The following is a 22,543-nucleotide window of genomic DNA, read 5'->3' as shown; positions in this document are numbered from 1 at the left end:
AGATTGAAATACGTATTGAGGTCAGTATGATCAATTAAATTTTTGAAGGCGATACATCATCATGGCAACAGTCGAAAGAAAACCAAACAAAATAATGTTTAAAGACTTAATGGTTTCAACTTTAAGGTAATGGGTTACTAACCACAGGATAATGAGTTCAAGACTTCGTATTGAACTTCCACTCTATACGGTAACAGTATATGTGCATCTCAGTCTACTTGACTTCCAACAATTAACAATTGTAATCTGAAGTGCGATGGTTGGCAGTAAGAAAGATGACCAGATTTCTTTAAAAATTATCGTGCAAAATATTCCGAGAGAAAGTATTTTTTTCCCCACAACAAAACACACATGCACACACACACACACACACACGTGTGTGTGTGTCTGGTAACTTGAGCTACTACAAATATAGCAAATCTCTCTTAAAACACCCTTTCATCAAAAGAAACACACACATTTACAGTATTTCAGGGTTAAAAAAAAATTCACCTCAATAGACGTCATTGATTGGTTGAAATTGCCGAAATGCAAGAAATTAAACAACAAATAGCTTACAAACTACATAATTCTCTCAAGAAAGCCAAGAGAAAAAGATGTTTTATAAACACATTCTACCGGTATACGAAGTTTAAAAGTGTTTAGTTACAAAGAAATTATTTTTAAAATCTGCCGGTCAAAGCGAAAAGATAACTAAACCTCTGAAAACAGTGCCCCAACATGGCAGATGTCCAATAATTAAAACAAGTAATTGAATAACAGACTATACGTTACAATGTATGCAGGATAGACCCCTTGCATTGAGGAAACCCCCTCCAGGATTTGATCACAGAATCTACAATGACAAACATGGCACACAAGAGATATACGATTAGCTATCAACACCAACACCAAATCTTTGGCTTATTCACAGCTTGGTTTAACTATGATAATATTATTTACACAAGGATACATATTGCATCCGTTTACACCAAATGAAACTATTTCGTTTCGCAATTAGTTTTTACATTCCTCATTTTTTGTTGTTTTTCCAATCGAAATATGTTTATTGTAGTATCTCACTATATATATAAAGAGGAATATATATATATACATATTATTATTATTTTTGTGTCTCTCTTTTTGTCTCAAAGCCGTAGGGCGCCTGTGTCATTCATGTTTTCAATCGTTACTGTCCCCAAAAAAGATTTTTTTGTTTCCTGTTCGTCTCTTGCGTTTCATTCTTTCCTTCTGTGGCTGGCTGATTCAGAGCGGATCTCAGAATTAAACAGCCGAAATCTGCGATGAGGGATCAGTTTCTGACTGAAGAATAAAGGCTTGAATGACTTATTTGTCTTTTTGTTCGTCTCTTCGTGTATTTCACGTTATTTATTTATATAAAGGTCTATTATATATATATATATATATATATATATATATATATATATATGACATAAAACCACATTAAAATACAAATCCAAACCGAACACAAACAGGAGCGAAGAGGAGAAAAAAGGAAATAAAAAGTAAGAAAAATATCAATTGAACACCAAGAGGTCCCAAGTGGTTGTAGAAAGAGGTTTTCGTAATTGTCAATATAAATGCATTGATGGGCGTTGCTGGCCTCTCCCACGCCTCCTCTCTCTTTCTCTCTCTCTCTCTTCGTCCTCCCCTTCTCCGTCTAATTTGTTGTTGGTGGCGCACCATTATATAATCTGGTTCATCATCTGCTTTGGTATTATACTTAAAATTTGTTTTATTAATGAATTTACGTTTCTCGCTTAACCGGGTTGCTCGTACTTTTCTGTTGATGCATTTTACGTGGAGAACAGAACTTCTAAGCTATTAAGATATTCAACCAATCTGTAAGATTACTTTCCACTTCATATATACGCAGTTCCGTTTCGTACAATTTCTTTTGGCAGAAAAGAAACCCGGATATATACTCGTTGTTTATTTTATCCTCTTGAATTATAAACTTTAAACTTATCAACGAGACATATTTCACCTTTTATTTCTCTCAACAGGTAAGTAACAACTTACTGCGATAATTTTAAAGCTTCTTCATGGACCGTGATAATTGACAAATGACTTAATCTAAACAACAGTCTTTTCTTATAATTAGTTTGTGCTCATTAGTTTTTCTATTGCTTTTAAACGTATTTTTACCCCTTTTTGAAATCTATTTCCTCGAAGTTGGTGATATTGCTTTTACTTTTCTGTAAAAAGTTGCTAAAACATCTATATTGGACTTCGATCATCATTGACAAGTGACATAATCAATATTTATTTTCTCTATAAATGATTTATATTCATTATTTGGGAAATGCTTTTTAATTTTTTAATTCGGACTTATTTTCCGCCCTTGTCTATGAAGATATATTTTCCACTTGAAATTATAGGATGGCGATATTGACGCCTCTAATTTTCATTGCAATTCGCTTTCACTTTTATATTGACACTATTTTCTTTTTTCATCTGTAAACTGCATGTTAACCCGTTATTTTGCCATGGGGCCAGTTGTTACCTTTCTTTTATCATTTATTTGTTCCAGTGATTTGATTGTGGTCATGCTGGGGCACCGCCTTAAGGAATCTTAGTCGAATGAATCGACAAAGTAATTTTGGTCACTATACAGCTTCCGTCGATGTCGGGTGGGAGACGCACTTGTGTGATGGGTACCTTTTATCTTTTACTTGTTTCAGGCATTTGACTGCGGTCATGCTGGAGCACCGCCTTGATGTGTTTTAGTCGAACAAATCGACCCCAGGACATATTTTTAAAACCTAGCACATATTCTATCGGTTTCTTGGTGGGGGTAAAGTGCAAGCACCCCTTCTGTTTTTTTTTTTTTTTTTTTTTCATAACTTTCTTTGGATTCCTACGTTTTCGAAATCGGAGATTACGAGCGACTTTGCTTAAATAAAAATACGTTTTCAAAATTTTAATCCCCCCCCCCCCAATTTTAAAATTTTTCACTTTTTAAAAAAATTTTTTTTTTCTGTTTAATCCTCCTGGAAACATACGGTGTTTATGAATATGGAAAAAAAAAAAGGATCCAATAATGTTTTGTTTTGACACATTCTACCAGTATACGAAGTTTCAAATTTTTTTAGTTAACTAGAAAATTCCGTCCATCTAAAAGAAAAGATCCAAAAAGAATTTTTCATTTCAAATTTTCTTAGGAAACACACACACACGCTGGGCGTATATTCTGGATGTGCTTGGTGTGCGGTGCACACCCATCGAAAATGGCAAATTCATTATAAATATTAATCTTACTTATTAATTTAATCACAAATTGTAATGGAAAACTTTTCTAATACCCCTGCTTGAAATATGGTGGCATTGGCTGTAGCAGCACACACAGGTTCGTTGCAGTTCAACTTGATACAAATACGCATATTTAACAAAATTTTCGGTACGAATTATTTACTATTTCTTTATAAACACAACACGAAGATAATTTGTAGCATGGCAACAAGATTCAAATAGATACGGAGAGTTAAGATTTAGAGAAAAGAAAAAAAGAAAGAAAAAAGGGCGTTAAGCTGAGGAAAAGATATTTTCGGACGTTTAGCTGTTATTTCTAGCATATCGAGTTTTCTGGTGAGGGCTTCATATTTTGTCGTCTGCTGTTTCAGGTGAAATCTACGCATGCGTAAAACGTACGGACTTTTATGCTTTTGGAAAGAGATGAGTAGGACACTCGCTTCACATATATATTTATATGTTACTGTCAGGAATTTGGGTTACATACCTATTAGTTTAAATCATCCTGGCGAACACTCCTAAGATACTATATACAGAGAGTGATCCCGGTGCGCGTACTCGCGCATCCGCGCCAGCTAGTCGTGACTGGTCGATCCTTACTGTGTGTTTTTGTGTTTTATTTACTTTGCTAGGTAGTCGTTTTAGGATCGACTAGTCACGACTAGCTAGCGCTGTTGCGCGAGTACACGAGTGCGCGCACCGGGACCACTCTTTTTAAATAGTACCCACTCCTCATATCCTCCATTCTAAAAAAAAAAACTCAGAAGGCTTTGGTTGGTCGAAGGCTACAGTGCAAAACACCTGTCCAAGGTGCTACGCAGTTGAACCGAATCCGTGACAATGTAATTGGAAAGCAAGCTTTTTACCACACAGCCACGCCTCTTTTGCCTCAAGAAGTTGTTAGATATCTACTTTAACTTCGATAAATACATAAAAAATTGTTAGATATCTACTTCGACTATGATAAATCGTTTTGTTTTATTCAACGGTTCCCCCCCGAATTAATCCATTTTCATTTTTTAATTGATTTTCAACTTTTCTTTATCCATTTTTTTTTCTTTCCTTACATATTTAACTCTTTCGGGTCAGTGAAATTACATTTTCTTTGCTATAGGAAGTTGTTAAAATGTGTTTTTATTGAACTGCGATAACTGTTGTCGAGTGACCAAATCAATGTTTTTCTTATCTAATTGATTTGTGTCTATAATTTCTCAGTTGCTTTTCATCTGTTTATATTCTCTCATCACTAAGAGTTACGTGTTATCGTAACTCCATGACAACACTGATCGAGCGACACCTATGATCAAACCTGCTCCATGCGTGCGCCTTTTCATATATACAGGATAACATAGTCCTGGGTGTATTTCTTTATTTAAGACGGTAGGATGAGATTTCAAAAGAATTGGCTGCTATTTCGTGCAAATTGAGCAACTTCTAAGGAGCTGCTTCGTTTTCACTGAAATACTTCTCTTTCTCTTTCATACATGAACGCATTCAATCTGTCTCTTCCGCGCCTTCAAACACACATTCACACACATACACATTCTCCCCCTTTCTCTCTGCCTCACACACACACATTTCCTCTCACTTTTACTCTCTTCCTCTCACATGCACACTCTCTCACACAGACGTTCCGAATTCACATACTGTGTGTGTGTGTGTGAGAGAGAGAGAGAGAGAGCTTTGTATTATATAAAGCTTTTAAAATGCCAGAGGTAATAAAGATGGCATAAAGATAGAACTTAAATAAAACCGAGGCGATCTTCCTATTTAAGTCCCGTACCTGTCAGACAGGATGTCAGGTGTATTATCTGTAAACGACCATGCGAAGGAGAGGTGATGAGAAAGGCCCCTTTAGTACACTACACGGTTGATAGAAGGCTTCGATTGGTTGGGTTGCACATTGGTGTGTAACAGAGCAAGAGACAAAAGTGCGCCAATACCAACCAATACAACAGGGTGCAAAACAGTGGCCAAAGGCTAGCTGTTATCTACTACGTCCGTACTCATGTATATATAACAGAGAGAGAGAGAGTCTGCTAAACATCTATTCATTGTAAGAGGACTGTGTGGTAGGAAGCTTGCTTCCCAACCACATAGTTTCGGGTTCAGTCCCACTGCATGGCACCTTGGGTATGCATTATCTACGAGAGCCTTGGACCGACCAAAGCCCTGTGAGTGGATTTGGTAGATGGAAACTAGAAGAAGCCTGTCAGGTGTGTGTGTGTCAGTGTTTGCCCCCCCCCCCCGCCACCATTTGACAACCAGTGTTGGTGTTTTCATCTCTGTAACTTAGCGGTTTGGCTAAAGAAACTAATGAATAAGTTCCAGACATAAAGAAAAAAGAAAATAGTTCTGGGATCAATTCATACAAGTAAAAACATTCTTCAAGACGATGTCCCAGCATGGCCACAGTCTTAATAACTGAAACAAAGAAAAATATAAAAGTTAAACGGACATTCTTTCGGTATATCCCTCAGAACTGTCAAAATTTGATTGTTCATTAATTTACGTAGAAAATTTTTTTTATTTACTTTTTGCATGCCGTATTCAGTTCTATGTACTTCTAGTTGGTCACACAAACACACACATACACCCATTATATTTCATATGCATACATCTTTTTTGTATATATGTGTGCATATATCCACACGTATATATGTAAGGCACAGCATGGCTTTGTGGTAAGAAGCCTGCTTCCCAACCACATGGTTCCAGGTTCAGTCTCACTGCGTGGCATCATGGGCGAGTGTCTTCTATTACAGCCTTGGGACAACTAAAACCTTGTGAGTGGATTTGGTAGACAGAAACTGAAAGAAGCCAGTAATCTTATATATTAAAACTGAAAGTGTTTGTGCGTGTGTGTGTGTATCGGTATGTTCTCGTTTTTGCATCAAAATGGCTTGACCAATTTTTCTTAAACTTCAAACGTACATTCCTTATGTATCTGGGGAGGTTTTAAGTATTAATTGATTTCGAAAAAATGTTCGGGTAAACAGCAAGAGGAATAACATTTGGGCATGAGTGAACGGTGTGAGTAATTATTTTAAGCTTCCAAGGGAAATAACCCATTCCCTCCTGGAAATAACCATCAAGGGAAATAACCCATTCATTTTCATTATGCTTATTTCTTAGTATTTGAAGTGTTTTAGTTATTTTCTCAATTTATCCAAGACAACGCTTAAACAAGTAAATAGTATTCTCCTAAACAATAGATCCACTTATTTCGGTTAGTGACTTATTCACAAATATAGCAACACTAGCGCTGCTGAGGGGAATATTCTCTGGGAACGCACAAAAGCATTTAGTATTTCCTCCTAAAATCTATATACTCTGGGAACATATTAAAGCCCTTTTTGGGGCTACATTATTTGAATTCTTACTATAGGGTAATAAATTTCATGTTATTACATAACTGACTTCACAATTTGAGTATTCATAACTTATTGGGAATTCCAAAAAACAAGATCCTTTGTAAGACAGTTCGGTATTCTCAAGGCTACATACTTTAAGGGCTACATACTTTGTATTGTTGTTACTGAATTAGCAAAACAATTATGAGAACAGAACTAAGGGATGAGCCCGCTTTCCTGGAAATTACGGGGTATGTCAGCTACTATATATATAATATATATATGCTTATTATAGCCTCAGGTCAACCAAAACCTTGTAAGTGGATTTCGTACTCGGAAACTGAAAGAAGACTGTCGTGTATATGTGTATGTGTGTGCATGTTTTGTGTTTGTAGCCCAACAATTGCTTGCTAACTGGTGTTGCTGTGTTTACATTCCTGTAACTTAGCAAAGGCGGCAAGCTGGCAGAGTTGTTAGCACACTGGGCGAAATGCGTAGCCATATTTCATCTGCTGTTACGTTCTGGGTTCAAATTCCGCCGAGGTCGACTTTGCCTTTCATCCTTTCGGGGTTGATTAAATAAGTACCAGTTACGCACAGGGGTCGATATAATCGACTTAATCCATTTGTCTGTCCTTGTTTGTCCCCTCTGTGTTTAGCCCCTTGTGGGTAGTAAAGAAATAAGTTTGGTATAAGACACTGACAGAATGAGTACTCGGCTTACAAAGAATAAATCCTGTGGTTGATTTCTTGACCAATGGCGGTGCTCCAGCATGGCTGCAGTCAGATGACTGAAACAAGTAAAACAATAAAAATCTATGCCATTTTAATCCCACGAAGGCCGGGTATCTCTGCGAGTGTATATTTGTGTGTGTCTGTGTTTGTATCCCCCACCATCACTTGACAACCAATGTTGGTGTGTTTACATCCTCATAACCTAACAGTCGGCAAAAGAGACCAATAGAATAAGTAGTAGGCATACAAGGTATAAGACCTGGGGTTGATTTGTTTGATTTAAGACGGTACTCCAGCATGGACGTAGTCAAATAACTGAAATGAATAAAAGAATACATATACATACGTGTATGTGTGTGTGTGTGTTTATAGATAGCTAGCTATCTAGACACACAAATGTATAAATATATACAAAAACGTACATACAAAAACACACACACATTTATGTGTGTGTGTGTGTGTGTGTGTGTGTATCTCTATATATATAAAGCTGAAGTTGTCTGTGTGTGGCAGGTTTGGTAGCCTTCAACTAACACTATCTCCTCCGAGACCCTGCGGCACAAGTTGACCAAAATTGAGTGTATGATAGAATAAGGCTTGCTCTTCCGTCTGTGGAAGAAAAAATTCAAATCGGACCTTGTTAACACCAAAGCTTGTTTACATCAAAAAGGTGCTATATTTTCTATGAAAATCCCTATTTTTTACGATTATTTGACTGCTGTGTCGTCATTTTTCGGGGTATTTCAACCAGAAAAATGTTCACTTAAAGAGAATAACAAGCTACATAATGCAAAATTTTTACTTTTCAAAAATTCCAATTCTAAAGGGTCGAAAAGAAAACTAGCTCAAGCAACACTGGGCTATACTGCTAGTATATATATATATAAATATATATGTATATATATATATATATATATATATATATATATGTATATATATAGTTAATCCGAACATGAACAAAGAGAAAACACAACAACGCAAGGACGGGGAACAAGTATAGTGTTATTTGGAAGGAAAGAAAGAAGGAGGATTTAAAGTTTCGAGTGGAGCTCTTCATCAGAAGCAGAAAGAGGAAAGGTCCAAGGAAGGGAAGACAGAAAAAGAAAATCGCCAACAATACACACGCAGTCACACACACACACACACACACATATATATGTGTGTATATATATATATATATATATATATATATATATATAAGCACGACCTTCGAACTTCAGGCCTCACCAAGGAAATGACTAGTGACCGAGACCCTTGGAAATATGCCGTGCATGAGAAGACTTGGCAAACCAAATGAAACCATAATCTCATGGCCTATGCCAGGGGCGTAACCAGCCCACTTGTGCATAACCTTTCCTTCTTTGGTCACTAAAACTCTGCTTGTGAAGACCTGTTGAGGCAAGTAAAATCAAATCAAACCAATCAAAAGCAAAATCAAAATCAAATTTGATGACTGGCGTCCATGCTGGCAGGGTGCAAAGAGCACCATACGAGTGTGATTGTTACCAGCGTCGCCTTACTGGCACTTGTGCCCATGCTAGTAGGGTGCCAAGAGCACCATCCAAGTGTGATCGTTGCCAGAGCAGCCAACTGACTTCCATGCCAGTGGCACGTAAAAGGGCACCATTCAAGCATGATTGTTACCAATGCCACCTTACTGGCACCTGTGCTGGTGGCATGTGTAAAAAGACTCAAGCGAGGTCGTTGCCAGAACTGCCTGACTGGCCCCCATGCCGGTGTCACATAAAAAGCTTCCACTACACTCTCGGAGTGGTTGGTGTTAGGAAGGGCATCCAGCTGTAGAAACTCTGCCATATCATGATTGGAGACTGGTAAGACCATCTGGTTTGCCAGCCCTCAGTCAAAATCGTCCATGCTAGCATGGAAAGCGGACATTAAACGACGATGATGTACTAGGCTTACAAAGAACAAGTTAGAGCTGAACACAGCACGCGAAAAGGAAGGAATTGCTTTTCTAACGTTTATCGGCAATCTTTTGCTTTCACCCTGCAAACATGTCATTACTGTTCATTGATTTCACCCATCGCTACATTCCGAGTTCAAACTGGGGTCGAGTTGCTCAGTTAAAGGCGGTGCTCTAGCATGGCCGCAGTCAAATGACCGAAACAAGTAAAAGAGTAAAGAGTAATATCAATCATCATCATCATCATCGTTTAACGTCCGTTTTTCATGCTGGCATGTGTTGGACGGTTCGACTGGGGTCTGGGAAACCAGGAGGCTGCACTAGGCCCCAATCTGACCTGGCAGTATTTCTACAGCTGGATGTCCTTCCTAACACCAACCACTCCAAGAGTGTAGTGGGTGCCTTTTACATGCCACCAGCACGGAAGCCAGTCAAAGCGGCACTGGCATTGGCCACATTTGGATGGTGCTTTTTACGTGCTACCAGCACGGGCTCACAACTACAATTTCCATTTGATTTGATGTTGATCTACTTGACTCAATAGGTCACCTCAAGAATGGCATGTCATTCTACGATCCAAGGTACTTTTGAGTGGGCTGGCTATGCAACACTGGTGTAGGTTACAACTGAAGATTCACTTTATTTGCGGGGTCTTCTCAGTCACAGCATACCTCCAGAGGTCTCGGTCTTTTGTCATTGCCTCTGTGAGGCTTAATATTTGAAGGTCATGCTTCACCACCTCATCCTATGTCTTCTTGGGTCTCCCTCTACCCTGGATTCCTACCACTGTTTGGGAGTGGCACTTCTTCACAGCTCTCCTCATCCATCCACAGTATATGACCATACCAACACAAACGTCTCTCATTGGTATGGTCATGTACTATGAATGGATGAGGAAAGCTGTACAAAGGACAATCCAATTATCTATTTACATTATAACATAATATACTATGAATATAATATAATATAGGTGCAGGAGTGGCTGTGTGGTAAGTAGCTTGCTAACCAGCCACATGGTTCCAGGTTCAGTCCCACTGCATGGCACCTTGGGCAAGTGTCTTCTACTATAGCCTCGGGCCGACCAAAGCCTTGTGAGTGGATTTGGTAGATGGAAACTGAAAGAGGCTCGTCGTATATATATATATATATGTATATATATACATATATATATATGTGTGTATGTGTGTGCGTTTGTGTGTCTGTGTTTGTCCCCCTAGCATTGCTTGACAACCGATGCTGGTGTGTTTATGTCCCCGTTACTTAGCAGTTTGGCAAAAGAGACCGATAGAATAAGTACTAGGATTACAAAAGAATAAGTCCCGGGGTCGAGTTGCTCGATTAAAGGCGGTGCTCCAGCATGGCCGGAGTCAAATGACTGAAACAAGTAAAAGAGTAACTAACAATTATTTGAAAAAACAAAACAGCCAACAATATGTTTCGACTTATATACATTTTTTAATATACAAACGATTCAATTCCCTTATTGAATTTGAATTGAGACCCCTTTCGGTCATGACTGACCGTGGGATTGCACCTAGAAAGTTACCCTCCGAGGCACAAGTCCGGGCAAGGTTGTTTATGGAAGACCGGCAGTCGCCCATGCATACTGACCTCCCCTCTTCACGCCACCAGTGTTATCCAAGGGAAAGGCAAAGGGGCTGATACAGCTTGGCACCTGTGACGTTGCAACTCATTTCTACAGCTGAGTGAAGTGGAGCAACGCGAAATAAAGTGTCTTGCTCAAGAACACAACATGCAGCCCGGTCTGGGACTCGAACTCACAACCTCATGGTCGTAAGATCGACGCTTTAACCACTGAACCATACACCTTCACCGGTAGAAATACTGCTAATATATTTGTGCAGCATCCTAACAATTCTACCAGCTCGCCGCTTTTGAGGGCCTAACAATAATGAATGCCAGCGAGTAGAATAAAAAGAGAAAGCGAGCGAAATGATGGAACAAGACGCAGTGATGCGAGACTGAAAATATTTCACTTCCGAATAATACAATTCTTCAAAATATTGAAGACATGACACATAACACTGAAGAAGTCTTTCTACACACCAGTTGCCCTGATGAGGCTTATATATAAGGGAATTGAATTGTTTATATATTAAAAAATGTATATAAGTCGAAACAAATTGTTGGCTATTTTGTTTTTTTAAATGATTGTTTCTTATATTATATTCATAGTATATTATGTTATATTATGATATAAATAAATTATTTGATTGTCATTTGTAACTCTCTATTTAATTTATTATATGTAATTTGCATTATACCCATATTTATGTGGTATTCAACCAACATACAAGTGAATTGGATGTTTTACACATACCTTTGAAGGAATTTTTTCCTTTGTTTGTTACCTCATATTTATATATATATATACATTTGCTTCAGTCATTAGACTGTGGCCATACTGGGTGTAGTGTGTGCGCGATTTGAATATAGAGGCACCTACCTTCTCTTCTTAGTGACGGAGACCCTCCAACGGTGACTAGTCCTTCCACACAGCCCCGACCCGAACACTAACGATAGCAGCTGCTAGCCCAAACCCTTAGCGACGTCCTCACACATCTTGTCACCTCCACGACCCACGTTGGAAAGGGCGCAATTCCCCGCTCCCTGCGCACGCCTGACGCTGACCCCTTCCGGTTGCCCTAGCTTCCGGTCAACGCACCCGGCTGCTGACGTCATCCCACACGCCACCCTGATCTTAAAGATCACAATCTCTCCGCTCCATGTTGTAGTCCACCATCCAACCGGGAGAGCGCCTTGCTCGTCGAGATCTTCTCAAGCTGGGCTCCTCGTTCTCCCCCTCTCCAGAATCATCGTCCGTCGAAGCAACAATCTTGCGAAGGTCCAAGACGTGTCGTGGTGTTCCATCTACGGATACGTTGCTTCTGGAATTGATCGCCGTCACCGTTCCTCTGCTCCATTGAGACGTACAGCGCGCCTTTGGTGGCTTGACCCAGACTTCCTCCCCTATTTTCACGCGAATGGGTCCCTTCTCTTCCTCGTGACCCTCCGGCACTTTGCTCGGGTGCCTCCATTCATATTTGAACACAGCTCTCTGCGGCACAGATTCCTCAGCTTGTCCGGATCGGGGAGACAAGTTGTACCAAAAAACTGCTTCAAGTGGCGAAATGTGCCCTCTTTCCGCTATGGCCTTGACTGTCCGATGGTGCCTCTCCACGATCCCGTTACCGCTCAGCCTATACGCTGCTCTGAACAAGCGTCGCACATTCCACCGATCAAGCATAACCCTCAATGCTTCCGAACGAAACGCTGCCCAGTTGTCCAACAGTAGTTCTTCCAAGGGACCTCTCTCTAAAAATATCCCGTTCAGGATCTGCGCAATCTCGTCAGCAATGCCCGATCTCAACTCCTCCAAATGGCCAGCCGGCCCGGCCCGCAGTCGATCATAAAGAGGTACATTCGCTGACGGTAGTGTGTCACATCCACAGCTAGCCTTTTCCAGTCCTGCTCCACGGAAAGGCTTCCCTGTTCATGCCCACACGGAGCAGGGTTGATGGACTGACACCTGTCACAGCTCCCGACCACCTTCCGGACGCTTCTCCTAGTGACGTCAGCATCAATTTTTTTTGCCAGATACAGGGTCCTGTCCACACCCAGGTGATGCATATCATGCAGTTTCTTCAGTTCAGAGTCATCCAACCAACACGCCACAGCTATCCCTTTCCGGGCCTCCTCCAGTTCTTCCAACCACGCTCTTTTCACCCTGGTCAGTACGTCCGCCCTGTTTTTCTCCGAAGGCTCGAAAACCACGTTCAGCTTCAGTCCGAACTCGGCGATCAATTCACCTAGAACTCCTAGACGGCGCTTCACTAACATCTCCACAGCACCTTTCGTCCGCACTCTCCTGTCACCAGTGATCACCGATCCTACCCAGCCAAGCACAGTGGCCAAATCCGTCCGGATTTCAATTGTGCGCAGCCCCCATTTCAAGGCCAAGTTCACCCCTTTCAGCAGCGCGTCTAATTCGGCGACATTGATGTGGTTGAAATCATCTGCTTTCCAAAGCCAGGCCGCGTCCTCCAACGCAGTGCCTTCGATTGCCAATACCACCCCTATCGCTATACTGCTAGCATCACACCAGACGGTCCCGCATTTCGTCTTGGGCACGTACCAGTTCCCCCCGACCGGGTCTTCCGCTCTTGTCCTCTCTAGGATTTCCTGCATCATCGCCACCGTCCCTTCTCCCACCTTGTCGCCTCACCTCTCTCCTTCTGCTCGTCTCTTGGTATAACTACACGCCGTGCGCAGCCATCCAGCGATCGGGTAGTGACCGACCAACTTCCCACACACCGAGAACAGCTCTCTCCTGCTGACGCTGGAACTCAGCTCTGGGATTTCATTTCCTCTCCAGAACACCAATTCACCTGATCCAACTCTTCGCAGCTTCAGCCCCAGCGCGGCTCCCCCTTCAATCGACTCCGGTGGCTTAGCAATCAGTCCGAACTTCTCCAGATGTCTAACTACCTCGTCGGCTGGCACTACAGTTTCGTCCACCAAAATGTCGTCAATGTAGGAGCTGGTGGCCTTTCTAATCTTGCCGTCTTTCCCTAGGACGGACCTAAGCACTGCCGCCATGATCTTCGGAGCGGAATTCAGCCCGAAACCCAGCCTGGTTAGACAGTACGTCCGGCCCTTGTACTGCACCAGCTGATATCGCCACAGTTTGTCGCTCACATGGAGCTGCAAGTATGCCGATCTCAAGTCGACAATCGTCGCTGCCTCAGTCGACTGTCTCCACTTACGTAATGCCTCGCCAGAAACGTCTGTCGCCTCACCTCCCGTGTGACACGATATGTGCTGGTTTAGCTCCCTGAAGTCCAGCACCGGTCTGACTTTTCCCTTCGTAGGCTGCACCACCACCATCAGGAGTAGCACTCCGCCCGCTACCTCCTCCTTCCAAGGGACAAGGACCCCTTCCTCGATCCACCTCTCCACCTCATCTTCAAACTCGACTCTGGCGTGGCCTTTCAGGGTATGCTGGTAACAGCTCACCCTGTTCTCCAGCGTCGGGGGCCCGTCCTTCCATCGCCACTCTATCGTCCACCGCTGACCATCGAACGCAGCCTGAAAGTCTTTGTCCTCGATGGTGTAAGCTGCACAGTCCCTCGCGGGGCTCTGCTCTCTCTGGCGATCCTGACTTGCAGTGCACGACGCCCCCACGCTTCCGAACATGACCTCATTTCCCACAACACTGACGCCACCGAGGCAGTTGATGGCGTCCATCCCCATCACCACGTCAACTCCATCTATCATGCGTTCGGCCACAATTGCCTGCAGCCTTAGCGTCGTGCCGCGCACCACTATCTCTACCTTGCTGCTGCCTCTGCAACGGATTTCACTGCCGTCGACCGCCCGGACACTACTCACCCCGTTCCATTCCTTCGTCACCCTCTAAGTCACCAGGGTGGTCGTACAGCCCGTATCCACAAGGGCCTTGAACGTCTCCCCCTCGGCCTCCACGTCAATCAATGGCAGTGTCTCCAATAGCACCTCTACTCATTTGAGGGGAAAGTTCGAGAAGCAGCAATTTCCCCGCGGTCGTTTCCCTGGTCGCAATCACGGGCAATGTGCCCTGTCTGCCTGCATCGATAGCAAACGGGCCCCGGCTGCATACAGTCCCGCGCCATGTGTGGTCCCTGGCATCTAAAACACCGTCCTGAGAACGGCCGCTGTCGTTGCACGGTAAACTTCTGTACCTCTTTCTCGGGACGTCGTCCGTCTTTACGCGCCTCCGTCACCGCCATCGCTATCGCCTTCCGCCCAGAGTGTCTCGTCAACACGCGAGCCTGAGCTACAAGTTCGCTCAACGGCATCTTTTTAACCCCGGGCAGTCGTTGTAGGTGAATCCCTACATCGTCGGGGAACCCATTCACGAACGCCAATCAGGCTGCTCTCTCCAGTCCCTCTCCCGCAAACCCGGCCAGAGTCGCCAGCCTTCTAACTTCTGATGCAAAGTCATCCACTTGGCCTCCCGTCCACCTGATTGCACCTAGCTTAGCAAAAGCTGTGTACTCGCATTCCGTGTAGGCATCACACAAGCGTCGCTCTATATTCTCCTCGCTGAGCCGTTCCTCTTCATCCATCTCTAGGTATAGCGTTAACGCACTCCCTTCTAAATACAGCGCCATAAGACTCGCCACGTCGCTTATGCCCTGCAGTCTTGCCACCAGCCTGATTTTGCAAATCCAGGCCACTACATCGCCTTCGCTACTAAAAGGTCTGACGACGTCACTGGCGATCCTAATTTTTGCGGACATCGTGTTGAAAAAAATGTAAATGTTTAAGAATGGCCGAAATAGCTTGTAGTGTGTGCGCGATTTGAATATAGAGGCACCTACCTTCTCTTCTTAGTGACGGAGACCCTCCAGCGGTGACTAGTCCTTCCACACAGCCCCGACCCGAACACTAACGATAGCAGCTGCTAGCCCAAATCCTTAGCGACGTCCTCACACGTCTTGTCACCTCCACGACCCACGTTGGAAAGGGCGCAATTCCCCGCTCCCTGCGCACGCCTGACGCTGACCCCTTCCGGTTGCCCTAGCTTCCGGTCAACGCACCCGGCTGCTGACGTCCAGCTGCTGACGTCATTCCACACTGGGGCACCATCTTGAAGAGATTTTAGCCAAACGAATTGACTCCAATATTTTTTGTTTAACCCTGGTTCTCATTCTGTTGGTTATTTTGTCGAACTGCTAAGTTACATACACTTAAGCAAACAAACACCAGTTGTGGTGGAGGACAAAAGGAGATACACGAACTCTTAGGGAGGAGCGAGCCTGTTTTCTCTCGGTAGTTGCTATGGTGAAAGAAGACGAGAGTAAAAGGAATTGCAACAGGCATGTTTATCTCCAGTCTCCAGCTAATCAACTTTTTCGTTTTCCACATGAAACGGAAAATAAGGCTGGAGAAGAAATGCCTGTCGCAAAGTGTGTTTCGTAAAAGATAGAAGTCTATAGCAAATATGTTGCGAGTGAAAGAACCTGTTTAATTGAGAATGTAAAAAAGGAGAAAGCAAAGTCTTCAGTGTGAGTATGGGGTTTGTGGGGTCAACTGCGTCCTCTGCTTCATTTTTTGTTATTCACTCATTCTCATTTAATTGTATAGATTTTAATTGTTTGTTTATTCATACGTTTCGTCTCATTCGATACCCTGACCCCAACGTTTGTTTTGTCCCCTCTTTTTCTCAACCTTGTGGTGAATAAAGAAATACTCTCTCTCTCACACACACATACACACACTGTGCTTCTTTCTGATTCTGTCTACCAAATCCACTTATTAGGCTTCACTTGTCCCCGAGGCTATAGTAGAAGACATTTGCTCAAATGTTCCACCCTGTGGGACTGAACCTAGAAGCATATGGTTGGGAAGCAAACTTCTTACCACACAGCTACACCTGTGCTCATACACACAAACACACACACATATATTCATATATATATTATACTCAGACACAAAGATGGCTTCCACACAGTTTCTGCGCACGAAATTCACATCATCATCATCATCATCGTTTAACGTCCGCTTTCCATGCTAGCACGGGTTGGACGATTTTGACTGAGGGCTGGCAAACCAGATGGCTGCACCGGGCTCCAATCTTGATCTGGCAGAGTTTCTACAGCTGGATGCCATTCCTAACGCCAACCACTCCGAGAGTGTAGTGAGTGCTTTTTACATGCCATCTGCACGGAGGCCAGTCAGGCGGTACTGGCAATGACCTCGCTCGAATCTTTTTACACGTGCTACCGGCACAGGTGCCAGTAAGGCCGCGCTGGTAACGTTCATGCATGAATGGTGCCCTGTGGCAACAATCACACTCGGATGGTGCTCTTGGCACCCTACTAGCACGGGCACAAGTGCTAGTAAGGCAATACTGGTAACGATCACACACGAATGGTGCTTTTTATGTGCCACTGGTATGGAAGCCAGTTAGCCGCTCTGTCAACATGCTGCATATTTCATTTTTTATATAGGTGCAGGAGTGGCTGTGAGGTAAGTAGTTTGCTTACCAACCACATGGTTCCAGGTTCATTCCCACTGCATGGCACCTTGGGCAAGTGCCTTCTACTATAGCCTCGGGCCAACCAAAGCCTTGTGAGTGGATTTGGTAGATGGAAACTAAGCCCGTCGTATATATATATATATATATGTATACTTGTGTGAGTGTTTATGTGTTTGTGTTTGTTCTCCCCAACATAGCTTGACAACCGATGGTGGTGTGTTTACATCCCCGTAACTTAGCAGTTCAGCAAAAGAGACCAATAGAATAAGTACTAGGCTTACAAAGAATAAGTCCTGGGGTCGATTTGTTCGACTTAAGGCGGTGCTCCAGCATGGCCACAGTCAAATGACTGAAACAAGTAGAAGAGTATATATAATTAATACATGACATGAGTCTATGACCGATTGCTGTATTTTTATGCATTTCGAAATTTGAGGGCAATATCAGTTTATTTGAATAGCTTTTGAGAGCATTCCTTAAAATTACTTTCATTCTTATGCTATGTAGTCACTCAACATGCTAGAACTAGTGCCAAGCCTCCTTCAATTAACAAAAAGACAGGATTTTAATGGTTAGAATACCTTTGAAATTAGGTTACCTTAATCATGTCTGAGCTAAAATAAAAATGACTAAAGCTGCTGCTTCTACTACTCCCATTTGTACTACTACTGCTACTACTACTACTACTACTACTACTACCACAGATAATGATTTCAGATTTTGGCACAAGGCCAGCAGTTTTAGTGAATGAAATACCACTAAATATTTTGTTCAACATTCTAACGAGTCTGCTCACTCATCACTGACGAGATAATAATTAATACAAATCATAATTTCTAATGTGGGCAAAGGGCCTGAAATTTTGAAATGGGAGTAGAAGGGGCTTAATTGGTACCATGGACACCAGTATTTAACTGTTTCTTGATTTTGTTGAATCTGAAAGAATAAAGGCAAAATTGACCTTGGTGGGATTTGAACTCAGGACATAAAGAGCCAGAAGAAACAACACATAACATTTTACCCCATGCGCCAGTGATTCTACCAATCCATGCCCTGACAAAAAATGATAATAGTTTCAAATTTTGGCACAAGGCCAGCAGTTTTCAGGGAAAGGGGAAGTACACTACATCGACTCCAGTGATCAATGTAAACACCGATGATCAACTGGTACTTATTTTATTGACCCTAAGAGGATGAAAGGCAAAGTCAACCTTGGCAGAATTTAAACTCAGACTGTGAAGACAAGTAAAATACTGGTTAGCATTTTGCCTGGTATGCTAACGATTCTGCCTGCTCACTGCCTTAATAATAATTATGATAATAATAATAATGCTGAGCTGAGACCCTCTTCGGTCATGACTGACCATGGGATTGCACCTTGAAAGTTACCCTCTCAGGCACAAGTCCGGGCAAGGTTGTTTATGGAAGACCGGCAGTCGCCCACGCATTCCAGCCTCCCCTCTCCACACCACCAGTGTTATCCAAGGGAAAGGCAAAAGGGCCAATACAGCTTGGCACCTGTGACGTCACAACTCATTTCTACAGCTCAGTGAACTAGAGCAATGTGAAATAAAGTGTCTTGCTCAAGAACACAACACGCAGCCCGCTCCGAGATTTGAACTCACAACCTCACGATTGTAAGCTCGATGCTCTAACCACTGAGCCTTGCACCTTCACATAATAATAATAATAATCCTGAAATTTGGTGGGAGGGGACTAGTTGATTACATTGACCCCAGTGTTTAACTGGTACTTAATTTATCGACTCGGAAAGGATGAAAAACAAAGTTGACCAGAATTTGAAATCAGAACATAGCAGCAGACAAAATACGGCTAAGCATTTCACCCAGCATGCTAACGATTCTGCGAGTTTGCCGCTTTGATGATGATGATAATGATGATGATAACAACAACAACAACAACAGTAAACATAATGAGCCAATTCAATATACACTATGGGGTTTATTGACCTGCTACAAGTAACAAGCACCTCTCTCAAGTCATGACCTGCAGTCTTTAAAACATAGGAAGAACACATAGGATGATATAGTCTAAGATAAACTGTGTCATGAGAGATGGCTTGATTGTGACTAGAATTTATTTTTATTATAGTTTTGTCTGTTTAGGTTTGACTTAAGTTTCAACAACAATAACATACCAACAAGAAACAGTAACAAATTCTCCCTCATATCACACTCAGCCATCTCTAAATGAGGAGGATCACACTATATAATGTAGAACTAGATAAGCTGTGTATGTACAGAGATGGGATTGTCATGGGCAATACACTTTTCACTATCATTGTGGAGGAACAAGGTCAAGCTGGAGCAAAATATGATTGTCTCTGACAACATTGTCATCATTTGTGTACCATCTCTACCTCATTCACCAGCACAAGGGCACAACCAGTGGCAACAGTACTTTTTGTAGTAGTAGGAGTTGTAGCAGCAACAGCAGTGGTAATAGATTCTTCATACTTCCACACACACATACATGTGCACCTCCAAGAACATTATCAGGATAACTGCTGTCAATGGACCTGGCAATTAGAAGTCATATTTACTTAGCACTATCATCTCTTGCCAAAAATAAAATAACCTTTTAAATGCAACATGTATATATCATTTCTAAATAAGATGTTTCTCCTTCTATTTTATCTAGCACTTTCATTGCAAACATGAATAGACTAATGGTATTTGGAATCATCTGTGAAAATAAAACAAAGGTTTCTCTTCTCTATGCCACACACACGATTTCCATTAATGGTTTTACGTCACACGTCAACATCGAGGCTGAATATATAAATGAAAGCCAACACAAGACAGAAGCTAAGTTTGTTTTCCCTGTGGAAGAAGACAGTGCCGTATATAAATTTGAAGCTAAAATTGGTGATGTCCATTTAGTTGCAAATCTAAAGAAAAGATGTTGCCAAAAAGGAATACAAACAAGCTGTAGATAAAGGTCAGTCTGCCATTTTGTTGCGAGAGACAAGTACATCTGGCGATATTTTTGAGTATAGTTTAGGTAATATTCCAGCAAATGAAAAGATCCATTTACAAATATGCCTTGTTTCTGAACTTTCTTGTGAAGTTGATGGGGCAGTGAAATTTCATATGCCATTTGTGCTTAATCCCAGATATGGTCTTAAACCTGCAGATGAAAATTATCAAAATGCACCTAAACCAAAAGAGTTTAGTTTCAATGCCTCTGTCAACTGGAATTCACAAATCAAAGACATCAAATCAGAACATCCAGTTAAGGTGGAATATCAGGATAACAAGTGTCATGCTACTGTGAGAATGGCAAAGGAATTCAATTTTGAGAAAGACCTTCTTCTGCAAGTGTACTATGAAGATGTAGAAAAACCACAAGTAATTTTAGAGAAAGGAGATGAGAATTCTAAAGGAATGTTTTCTAAAGATATTATGATGATAAATGTGTTTCCAGAACTTCCGCAAGTAAAACAATCTGCCGCTAATGACTATATTTTTGTTATTGATCGCTCAGGAAGCATGAGTGGAGAGAAAATTGAAGCAGCAAAAGATACTTTGCTACTTTTCTTAAAAAGTTTACCTTTGGGTTGCTCATTTAATGCTATCAGCTTCAATAATGATTTTGAATTTCTGTTCAAAGAAGGAAGCCGAGAATATAGTGAAGATTCTCTGAATGAAGCATTGAAATTCCAGAAAAATCTATATGCTTCGGGAGGGACAGAAATTCTTAGTGCACTGAAATCACTCTCTGACAAAAAACCATTTCAAAATTTCCATCGACAAGTATTCTTAATAACTGATGGTGAAGTCTACAACACAAACGATGTCATTCAATTGGTCAAGTCACAAGTAAACAACACACGATACTTCACAATTGGTATTGGTTCTGGAGCTTCTACAGAATTGGTCAAAGGTATTGCCCGCGCAGGGAAGGGACAAGCAGAGTTTGTGATGACAAACGACAACCTTAAGGCAAAAGTTATGCGTTTATTAAAATTGTCAATGCAACCATTTGTATCTTCGGTTTGTCTCTCTGCTAAACATGGTGAAAACAATAAAGAATTATCCTTTATTTCAGTTCCAGAAAGGCTGCCATGTATTTTCAGTGAAGAAAAATTAATCCTTTATCTAGTTTTGCATGAAGCTGAGACTAGTTGCAAAAATGTGAAATTGAATCTTTGTGGTAAAATTGGTGAATCAGACTTTTCACTTGATTTTGAAGCAAGTCTGTTGGGACAGAATAATAAGGAAATGACAATACACCGTCTTTGTGTGAAAAGGAAAATACAGGAATTGGAATTAAATGAAGATTTGGGTAAAGGTGATGAAATAAAATCAGAGATTATCGATTTGGGTACAATGGCTAATTTAGTTTCAAAGTACACAAGTTTTGTTGGTTTGGATGAACATGTTCCAGAATTTATGCCAATGTGTAGCATGCCAATGTGTAGCATGCCAATGATGTGTTTAGCATTACCGCAAACATACAGTAATTATCGTGTAGCTGCTGAAGGATTGGACGACATTGATGATGTTGCTTTTTGTTGTGATTCTTTTGGTGCTGATTCTGTGGATTCAAGTTGCATACCTCCCCCGTTTACAGTACCATGTGTGACTGACGAGGAATCCTTTCTGTCTCCTGGGTCAACAAATAAAGATATTTTAACATGTTTGGTTGGTCTACAAGCTTTCTCTGGTTTCTGGAATCTAGACGATCAGTTGGCTCAAGCTCTCAATATTTCTCTTAAGGATCTGAACAAAGAGAATCCATCTATTAGTGATAAAGTATGGGCTACAGCTCTTGTTGTTGCTGTACTAAGAGAAAAATTAGCTTCCCAGCATTGTGAATGGGAATTAATGGAAAAGAAAGCAATTGTGTGGCTGGAATCTCAGAATATACAACTAATGAATTCAGAGAAGTTACTAGAAAAAGCTACAAACTTCATAAAAAACAAAATGGTTGCCTAGCGATTTCTGTTTATTTCATATATTAAAACTTTCACTACTGTATAACTGAGAAAAATACCTTAACATTTTAACTTATATATCATTACTTTACTAATTCCTCTAAAATATCTGTAAACAAATATATTTCATATATCTATACAGCTATAAAATATAATAAAATATAAAGCCATAATCCTATATTGTTGTATTTCGGAATGGTCATTTTGCCAGTTTAGCCAATAAAAACACACGCACTATATATTTGGTGTTACTTTGCTTCAGTGTTATTTATTTT

The 22,543-nt window shown here is 41.5% G+C and overlaps 2 protein-coding genes across 2 annotated transcripts in view; both read left to right on the top strand.

Annotated features, from left to right (window-relative positions):
• The first annotated feature begins 1,461 nt into the window (after window positions 1-1,461).
• LOC118762003 (von Willebrand factor A domain-containing protein 5A-like) lies at window positions 1,462-22,496 on the top strand. Its single transcript, XM_036500223.1, is given in 4 exon segments — window positions 1,462-1,505; window positions 19,970-20,224; window positions 20,226-21,721; window positions 21,752-22,496. Coding segments are annotated over 3 exon segments (2,253 nt in total). The 5' UTR covers window positions 1,462-1,505; window positions 19,970-19,985; the 3' UTR covers window positions 22,270-22,496.
• Window positions 1,532-22,543, top strand: part of LOC115232034 (von Willebrand factor A domain-containing protein 5A-like) — a 29,952-nt gene continuing 8,940 nt past the window's right edge. The window contains exon 1 of the mRNA XM_029801909.2: window positions 1,532-2,006. The gene's annotated coding sequence lies outside the window, so the exon portion shown is untranslated. The remainder of the gene's footprint in view (window positions 2,007-22,543) is intronic.

The sequence above is a fragment of the Octopus sinensis genome, unplaced genomic scaffold, assembly GCF_006345805.1.
Source record: "Octopus sinensis unplaced genomic scaffold, ASM634580v1 Contig19123_ERROPOS200000, whole genome shotgun sequence".
Classification (NCBI taxonomy): Eukaryota; Metazoa; Mollusca; class Cephalopoda; order Octopoda; family Octopodidae; genus Octopus; species Octopus sinensis.
Note: the sequence above shows the minus strand (reverse complement) of the source record. Positions and strands in the feature narration are given on the sequence as shown.